This window comes from Lathamus discolor, chromosome Z (assembly GCF_037157495.1).
Source record: "Lathamus discolor isolate bLatDis1 chromosome Z, bLatDis1.hap1, whole genome shotgun sequence".
Lineage (NCBI taxonomy): Eukaryota > Metazoa > Chordata > Aves > Psittaciformes > Psittacidae > Lathamus > Lathamus discolor.
Window position 1 is genome coordinate 100,258,684 of NC_088909.1, and position 9,812 is coordinate 100,268,495.

General features: G+C 49.0%; 1 protein-coding gene across 3 annotated transcripts in view; it reads left to right on the forward strand.

Moving 5' to 3' along the window:
- LOC136005125 (myosin-IIIb-like) overlaps positions 1-2,866 on the forward strand; it is a 28,875-nt gene extending 26,009 nt beyond the window's left edge. For all 3 annotated transcript variants that reach the window (XM_065662314.1, XM_065662316.1, XM_065662315.1), the window contains 4 exons: positions 196-361; positions 678-974; positions 1,280-1,361; positions 2,451-2,866. In XM_065662314.1, the coding sequence (XP_065518386.1) occupies positions 196-361; positions 678-974; positions 1,280-1,357 (541 nt within the window). In that variant the 3' untranslated portion in view covers positions 1,358-1,361; positions 2,451-2,866. The remainder of the gene's footprint in view (positions 1-195; positions 362-677; positions 975-1,279; positions 1,362-2,450) is intronic.
- Positions 2,867-9,812: the final 6,946 nt, after the last annotated feature.

A 9,812-nucleotide genomic window follows, 5' to 3' on the forward strand; every position in this document is an offset into this window, starting at 1 on the left:
GTCACTGACTTTGGGGGAGTTGCCATTCCTCCAGCCCCTACTAACACAGCCAGTGACACCAGCACAGTGCATCTCCTGGACCTTTGTGATATTTATTACTGTGACTCCTGATCACCTCTGACCTCTGGAGACAAGAAGTGCAGAAAAGAATAACTGGGTCCTGCCATGTTTATTTCTGTCTGTCCATCTTCCCAGGGGTGAGAACCGCTGCAGGCACTACCTGATTGAGATGCAGCCTAATGCACGCTATGTCATCCTCGGGGAAGACCGAGCTCATGCCTCACTCACCGAACTGGTTCGGTATCACCAGACTGTGGGCATCCAGCCCTTCATGGAAAAACTGACTGTTCCCTGTGGCCAGGTGAATGCTGAGGATCTGCAGCTGGAAAATGGGGCATGGACTGTGCCCTGAGCAAATAGAGTCACTGCGGCAGCATTTCTCTTTTGTGCTCCCATTGTGGGGTGTCCCATTCCGACCAAGTGGCTTGGCCTTTTCTGCATGCACCAGGAAACACTGGGGCACTGGGGACTCCTGGGGTGGGGGAGAGGCTCTGAAGGGGGGATGATATCCTCTGAATGTCAGCAGTGGACACAGCTGGGTATTCTTCTTGGTTGTGCTGTTTGTGGGGTGTGGATGGTATGCAAGCCACTGCTGAATTCACTCTTCCTTCCCTCAGAAAAGTAGTGAGAGTTTGGATCATGAAGATCTGGAGTCCCCCACACTGATTGAAACAGCAGCCAAGGGGGAGACCCCTCCAGAGGAGCAGCTCTCCCCTTCCAGGTCTTCTACCAGCACACCTGGATCCGTGGCAGCTCTCAAAAGCATGTGGTTCAGGAGGACTAAGAATTGGCCAAAACAGCAGAGCTTTGACAAGAGTAAGACAAAGCCAATCTTAGGCAAGGAGAAAGAGAGCGAACGAGCCCTCCCTTGCCTTCACTCTTCCATGCAGCTGGTTATGCAGGAAATCCAGCAGGTGAGCAGAGGCATATCCTGTGCCAAGCCTTAGCACCCACAGCCACCTGGGGCATCTGGAGCTGCCTTACCCATGGGCAGCAGAGAGGAGGCTTCCACAAGCAGTGCTTGGTTTCCCAGCTCCTGGGTCACAGGTTTTCCTTGAGAGTCTTGGGATCAAGGCACTGTTCATTGAAAGTGACAGTCTGGGAGAGATCCTGGGGGAGGCTCCCTGAGATGTCCAAAGAAAAGTGCACAAGGGAATGTGATGTGGCCAGCATGCCAGTCACTGCTTCCTTCATGCTTTCTCTTTGCTTCTCACTGCAGTTGTCTTCCTCTTCCTTGAACACATCTCTACGGAAGTGCAATGGAGCAGTTTGCATGGAGGATGTAGAGCCTAAGTGACACGGTAAGAAGTAACAGCACATGGGAGGGCAGACGGCAATTGCAGCTTCCCTGGGAAATGGAGGAGCAAAGGGGTTCTTCCTTTCCTGCTCCACCTGGAGCATCTTTTGGCCACCAACTACTTGGAAATAGAGGAGGAATAACAAAGGGTAGCAGACAGCTTCCATTCTGGGACTGCAAAGAGACCAGGAAAAATGGAAAACATAAATGTAAGGTTGGGTTCCCAGCACCTGTGGTGCACAGTGTGCTTGCAGTACAGTAATGAGCCTGCTGGAGGGAGCTCACCCTTTGTTAAGAGGCCTGGGACTGGAAGAACAAGTACTATCAGAAGGCCTACTGCACACTACAATAGTCAGCTGCACTGGCTTAATGTTGTGGTCAGAGGCATGTATCAGAATTGGGTGCTGGGCAGAGAGCCCTGGGGGTAGGAAGCAGAGGCAAGGAGCCAAAGGCAAGGCTGTGAGGACTTTAAACAAGGTCTCAGCAGCTGAAAACACAGATGGTTATTGAGGCTGTAATGTACTGGGTGAGTTATAGGAGTACATGGAGTGGGCCAAGAAGGGCCTTCTGACACAGCTGGCATTAACTGTCTGAAGCATCTGGTGGATGCACAACTCCCCTGTACAGCCAGTCTGTAAATCCCCTTCCCATTCAGTTGCTAAAGGTGGGAGGAAGCAGTGTTGGTGCTGTTGTATACCTCTGGAAAAATCTGGAATTGTGTCAGCTGAGGATTGGAGAGGGATCAAATCATGTTGTTGGCTGCAGACCCACTGCAGGGTTAGCAGCAGGATTGCAGCACTCCCTGCGTGATTCCATTCCCAGGAATTCATGTTGGAGCAAAGCTTTTTTAGCTGGGACTTGCCTTGCCTTCCTCTTGATGGCTGAGAAAATCCTCTCCCTGAAGCATTTGACTCAATCTCTTCATTCCTGTACATGAGTATTGAATGTACCCAGGGGATGCTCCTTGTGTCTGAGGTTAGGCAGAAGAAAGGCAAAGCATGTGGGCTAACTGCAAGCATGTTGTACTGGGATTGCTGAGTAGAGCCCTCTGTTTATGTCTTCCACTGAGTTGTGTTTCTTTACTTTCTTGCAGGTCAAAGAGCCTCAGCCCTATCCTCTTCCGGTGCTGCTGGACCTTGGCTGTCTGGGTGAATATATCCAGGCATACAGCAGCCCTTTTTCTTTCTTTTTGGTTTATTTTCTGCACCCAGCTGGCCCTGTGCCTTTAGACAGGACTGCTGCAGAAATTATCTTTCATCAGCACTCCGCTGGTCTCAGTGGCTGAGGCTACAGTATCTGGACCAGTCTTATCCTGGCAGAGGGGAGAGAATGGGAACAATCACATGCAGCACAGATTCCAGTGCCTGACAGTCTGCATGTCAATACTTCAGTGTACCTGGAGACCCCTCACCTTGCACTGTTAAGAGTCACAAACTGGATATCTGATAATTGTCTGTTTTCTGAAAGGCACATGTACTGATTTCCTACCTCTTAAAGTCCACTGACTCTAATTTGGTCTTGTGTATCTTCTGTTCTGGGTGGCACAGGAAGCTGGGGTTGGGAAGTAGAGAATGGAACTGGTGTGTCCTTTTTGTTGAGTGTAGGAGCACTTGAATAGGAGCTCAGACAAGGGGCAAGAAGGTCCTTCTGCTGAGGGGATTTCCTGCCCTTGTGTCAATGTGCTGGTATACTGCTCCCCAGTCCCTACCCAAAGCCAAGTCAGGAATAATTGGTGAAATCCTGTTGTTCATCCTAATTGGAATCAGTACATGTCTGGGCTGGGCAACACACTACTTTACGCTGAAGGTAGAATCATAGAATAGTAGAATTAACCAGGTTGGAAAAGGCCTTTAAGATCATCAAGTCCAACCTTTACCCCAGCACTTCCAAGGCCACCACTAAACCATGTCCCTAAGAGCCTTGTCTACACAGTTTCTGGACACTTCCAGGGGTGGTGATTCCACTACTCCGTGGGCAGCCTGTTTCAATGCCTGAGCACCGTCTCATTTAGGAGATTTTCCCTAATACCCAGTCTAAACCTCCCCTGCCACAGCTTGAGGCCATTTCATCTTGTCCTATCACTTCTTCCCTGCGAGAAGAAACCAACCCAACCTCACTACAACCTCATTTCAGATAGCTGTAGAGAGTGATAAGGTCCCCATTGAGCCTTCTCCAGACTAAACAAGGAGGCTTGGACCATACAGGACCATGACACTTGATACGTATTTTCTACCTTTTAAAATACATCTCTTTTCTCTCTATAAGGAGAAGCTCAGTGTTTTCTTTGTTCCTGCTACCTGCAATCAGTTCAGCCACAGACTGCAAATGGAGGAGAACAGCTAACACGGTCCTGAGGGTAGGCTCAGGACCACATGAGGTGTCTCCCTGGAGAAGCTGAAGGCTCATGGGCCAGTAATCCCAGTGCACAAGTGTACAGTGCTCTTTTCCCACAGCGGTCTCATCTACCTGTGTGCACTGTGGTGAGACCTCCCCTTTACATCCTGTGCTGAGCTTCCTCTGGCTCAGCACTTCCCTGCACATCCCTCTACACTGCTCAGTCCAGGGGACGTGTGTTAGCACTGTGGCCAGAGAGGGTTATTAACATGATGCAGGTTGCTTGTGGCCATGTCTCAGCACTGCCTTTTACAGTAGGGGTATTTCCCTCCCTTTGCCTGTGCTCTCTGGAGCAGTAGTGCTGAGCTGCTCTGGATCACAAGGCAGCACTGCTGGGCACCAGACCGGGAAGCAGTGGCTGTTTCAGCCTGATGTCCTGGCTCTCCCCAGCGCTACCTTTTCTCTTCCTCATGCCGGGTTTTGGCAGCTGCTTTGAGGCTGTTCAGGACAGAACCAGTCCAGGCAGTCAAAGGCTGCTGGTTGCAGAGTCTTCCTGGCCAAGGCTAGAGACATTTTACTGGGCAGCCTTGGCCTCTGTGCCAGTGTTCTCCTTGGCTTCCTCCATGGCTGGGCAGCTGGAAAGCCTGCTTTCTGGGTAGCATGTAGAACCACTTCATGGCCAAAACATTTGTAAGAGCTCTCTAATGCACATATGAGAAATGCATTTTAGTAACGGGGCTGCTTCTGTAGCTCTTTCCTCATTCCTGTGCCACAGAGCATGGTGCAAGCCCAGGGCAAAGGCCCAGCTGCAAACCAATGTTTGATCCTGTAGGCTGGCAGGGATAACACTGAATCAAGGAGGATGATGAAGAGCTTTCCCACAGCAGCTGCCTCCAGTACCTTTAGCTCACAGTGACATGAGGGAAAGCAACATCAGGGGAGGATCCACTGGTGCATGTGGATGGCACATCTCCTGGCAAGCAATCACAGGTTTTTTCCCCTGATTTAATGGGTGGAAAGCTAGATTGCAGTGTGGACAGTCAGGAGCCTGGCATGAACCCAGGCAGCACGCCTGGGCTGGCAGGTCAGGTTTCTGCTGCTGCTCTTGCTGTGACATGGCAAGAGGGAACCAAGGGAAGAGAAGCTGGTTAAGGAGGTTATGCAGAACAAGAGGTATTGGCATGATTTCTGCAAGGTGCTCTCAATGCTCTGCCTATATGCAAGGTCTAGCCAGCCCAACTAATGCTGGGCTATCATGGGGAGAAATGTGTGCCAGCAGTGGGGAAGAGCTGGGAATACAATAGACTGCTGAAGAGTAAAGCGCATGTTTAACTTCTCTAGCATGGTCTTTGCCTGCATGTTTCCAGCTCATGGACTGGAGCTTCAGACTTTTGTGAGACCATGAGTTATGCTGAGAATTTCTTCCATTTTCTCCCTGAAAACTATCTCTCCAATGAAGACAGCCTGGGCTTGTTCAGCCTGGGGAAGAGAAGGTTCCAGGCAGACTTTAGAGCAGCTTCCAGTACCCAAAGGTGGGTACACGAAACCTGGAGAGAGGCTTTTTACAAGTGCCTGTAGGGACAGGGCAAGGAGGAACGGGTTTAAACTGAAAGAGGCTCAGATCAGATGTTGTGAAGAAGCTCTTCCCTGTGAGGGTGCTGAGGCGCTGGCACAGGGTGCCCAGAGAAGCTGTGGCTGCCCCATCCCTGGCAGTGTTCAAGTCCAGATTGGACACAGGGGCTTGGAGCAACCTGCTCTAGTGGAAGGTGTCCCTGCCCGTGGCAGGGGGCTGGAACTGGATGAGCTTTAAGGGCCCTTCCAACCCAAACCATTCTAGGATTTCATGAGATGATTCTCCATTGAAGAGGAGGAGCTACACAAGCAGTCCTACCTCATTTTCTATGGCAGCAGCTTGCCTTGTGGCACTCAGAGTTATCTGAGATAAAGCATAGATCAAATTGTGTAAGCCAGAGTGGGAAGGCCATTCATGTTATGTCATGTTATAGTTCAGCTGGCGTGTGATGAGCTGAATGGGATGTTCTCACACAAAAGGCAAATACCAGGCTGCACGAGGCTACATGAGCAGGGGCAGCACCGGGAAGGGGGCCTGAGATCCCCTGAGCAACCTGTATTTTGTGCCCCATGGGACTTCAGCTGAGCTCAGGGCAGAGGGCTAGGAAGAGAAGCTCAGGTGTGGGGAGCTGGGCAGAGCCAGCACCCAGGAAGGCAGGAACTGAGAAGGATCTGTAATCCACAGGACTGGAAGCGCTGGAGGTACCTCTCGGCTTGGAGGCAGGACATTTATTTCACAATCCATGCCTTCTTAATTGTCTCCTCCAACTCCATCTCTATACCTGGTGCTTTAATGCATCCTTTAAAGACCTTTCCTAACCTGCTTCCCTGTTTTTGCAACAGGAGTTTGTGTCCCTTTCTCATCTCCATCTGTGCTTTACATGTGAACAATCTTGGCTGCAAACGTTTATGCTAAGTCCTGCTCCAGACCAGTCTAATTCTGCCCATACTGAAGCTCTGCTTGCCTTTGGCCCATGAGTTTAGCCAGCAATTCCCCATCAGGCTGGCTAAACCAGAAATTTTCATTCTTCTTTCCTTCCATTCCCAACCCTTCCTTTTTCCCAACTCTGCTTTTTCTTCTCCTTTCCCCAATTCTGGCCATCATCTTTGTTACAGACTTGAAGTTTAGGAACATGAACCTGTGACCTAAGGACCAGTATGGCCCTTAATCTCTTTTCACAAAACAGCAGCCCTTGTGTTGTTTGCTTTCTTCCTGGGCAACCCTATGGTGTATGTTGACATGTTTCCTTCCCTAAATGTGTTTTAAAGACCTGTTTGGCCCTCAGCCCCAACAAGGCTCTCCACACTGCTCTTAGCCTCACTTCAGCCTATGTCAAGTGACCGTGGAGTGTTGTAACAGCATCTCTGAGATACGGACTTTCCCATCTTCCAGGTGACTTTACCGTCCACACCAAATACTTGCATAGTGTGCCATTGCTTTGGAGCAACATGTAGGACAGGCTACTTGACCAGGACTTTGCTTATCAACTTGCTCATCCTGGTGCATCACAAGAGCATAGAAACTATTGTGTGAGATGTAGGAGTCAAACCAGCAAGGATCCTGACTGTGAAGGTGGCTAGTGGGGTACGCTCAGAGCACATCGATGAGCATTGTAGGCATAAAGCCATGCCTCCTTGACTAAGTGTTTTGAGCAATATTTAGTTTAGTTTTACTCTGACCAATGTATTCCTCTGCCTAGCAGTCCTTGCTGGGTTGCTCTTCCATAAGTTCATTTTATTGCTTTTGACCCATTCTAGATTATTTTGCCTCCATAGCAACCCCAGGCAATTAATTCCTCAGACTTGAGATGTGACAAAGTACTTAAATTTGGTTTTTAACCTGTCTTTAACCAATATGCCTTTTTTTCCGTGCTATAAAACATTACAAATAATTGTTTCCAAAACATTTAGCTCACTGCACATCATTTTATATAATTCACTTTCTCTCCTTTGCTTGTCTTCTCTGCCCTATGCATTTGATTTTCCTCTTCCCCTTTTCTGCTTCTTAACACCACTGTATCTTCTCTGAGAGAGAAGGGAGAAAACAGAGTCAACTCCTAGGCAACTTCTCTAGGTGGGGATAACTGTTCTGAACTCCCTCTTTGTGTGGATAGAGCTTCTCTGTGTAAACTGCATCTGCCAACACTGACTTTAATTTGTCATTTTATCATCCAGCTGTGATGTCTCTCTTGAACTCTGCAGTGAGTGCTCGCTTTCATTACACTGCATACCTCAGCCTCTCCAACCACTGTCCTTTCACAATCTTCTGCCTTGTTACTGATCATGGGAATAAGCATGTTGTGGAGAAGAGCAGTTAGGGACGTTTGGTGTGGCACCTTGCTGAAAGTGTTTTGGGTATCCGAGTACATCCATCTATCGAGGCACATCCACAGAAGGGGATTCCTCACTCCTTTAAGAAGTGAGACATGAGTTCCTCCTGCTACAGTTGTTTCTTCTCCTTTAATCCTATTTCTCTACATGCCCTCTGGGTGTTATTTCTAATCCCCCGTGTAAAACTCAGATGCAGAAGTTATACATCCGCAGTTTACCTTTACAAAAGCCCAACTCTGGCATCTCATTCACCTCCTGTCATACCTCTGCTTTCAGGCTGAATTAAGCAACAGGTTTCATTGCCTTAGCAGCTGTGAGGTCTGTGCTGGGGTTCCTCCAGAGGACTTGGATAAATGCCAGTTTAATGTCACTTACTGTTTGTGCTATGAATCTGTTTTGAAACATCCCCTGTTGGCCCTTTCACTTGAAGCATGTTGCCTCATTCCTCCCTGCTGAAGGAGGTTGCAGCATGGGAATTTCCCTTTGTTCCTTGCTAGCATGTATTACTCATTCTGCTTTTCTGCCAGGGACCTCTATCTTCTCTGAATGGTCTTTCACACCTCTGTTATCTGTTCATTCTATGGCGAGCTTCCAGTGTGAAAATAGGTTTTTGTTTTGAGGTGTTTGGGTTTGGGTTGTTTGTTCTGGTGGTTCAGGTTTCTTTTTACTTTTCACTTTAGTAATCTAACCGACTCCGTTATGGTTTTCTATTTAACGTGTGTTCTTTTCTCTCCCTCAGAGAATTGCAGGGGCCTTTGAGATGTGACAAAGGGCACCTCATCTTTTCCAGTATGCCTCACTTATCCTTTTGCATCTTGATTTGGTTCTTCAGAATCTGGACTTCCCTGGAAACCCACTAGGAAATCACATACTAATAGCCGCCCTCCTACTTCTCACAGTACATGTGAGGTTTCACACCATGTAAGATTTTAGCAGTTTCACCTCGAGCTCCTTTAGAGCTGCTTTGGAGGAGGCTGAGACCTGAAGCATCCAAGCGAGATGAAGGATTAAAGCCCAAAGCAGTAGCATGGACCTGAGTCCAGCAGCAAAGTTGTTGCCGGTCTTTAGGCCCTTCGTCAGTACATGCACACTTGAATGAGACTCTGGACAGTTACTGACCCCACTCTCATCCTGATTTGGGATGTTGCTGACTACAGGGGCATGTTTACAGCAGGGCCCTGGAGGGAGCATGGGTTTTCTGAGGCTTGCAGCTGATCTGGAGGGTTTCCAGGTTGTGTTTCGGTCTGTGCATCAAGCTTGCCACATCTGGGGTCAGCTCTTAGCATCACAGATCCTGGCAGTTAATAGACAAGGGAAGCCCTGGTGCACCACAGATTGTGTTCCCAAAGCTGTGCTTGGCTTCCAGTCAAGCAAAAAAAAACATTTGGCAAATTAGGATGTTGGAAAAATAGGAAGAAAAACCACTTCACAGTGTCAGGAGACGTGGGAGAGACATGCAAAGGGTTTTTCCTGCTGCTTTTGTGCCTTGGATGTGTCTGCCAGCAACTGAGCCCTGCTGCGGTTGGTGTAGTGGGCATCACTCAGCTGCTGAGTGTCTGCCAAAGGCATCATCTCACCCAAATATTGTCTGAGCTGGAACGACAGCAACCGCAGAGGAAAGGGCCTGCCGATCTGAAGCCATGCCAGCCTAACCCCGCTGCAGACACTGTGCTGGGAGGAGAGCAGGGGGCAAGTGGAAGGTGTTGTGGGAGCTCTGCACAGCCCAAGGGCAGCCTAGAGGCTCCCCTGGAGGAACGGAGGCCATGACTCCATGCAAATCCCAGTTAGGAACAGGCTGTAAGAGATAACTTGTGTATTTGTATGCTTACAAGTTTGCTGTTATCATAGAATCATGGAATGGTTTGTGTTGGAAAGGACCTTAAGGTTATCCATTTCCAACCCCCTGCCGTGGTCAGGGATGCCTCACACCAGACAACACTGCTCCAAGCCCCTGTGTCCAACCTGGCCTTGAGCACTGCCAGGGATGGAGCAGCCACAGCTTCCCTGGGCAGCATGTTTCAGTACCTCAGCACCCTCACAGTAAACAACCTTTTCCTTATATCCAACCTAAATCTCTCCTGTTTAAGTTTAAACTCATCACCCCACATCCTGTCACTATAGCTGCTGATGAAAAGTCCCTCTCCAGCATCCTTGTAGCCCCCCCTTATCCCATATGGGGAGTGAGGGGGAACAGACTGCAATCACAGTGGGTTAGGTA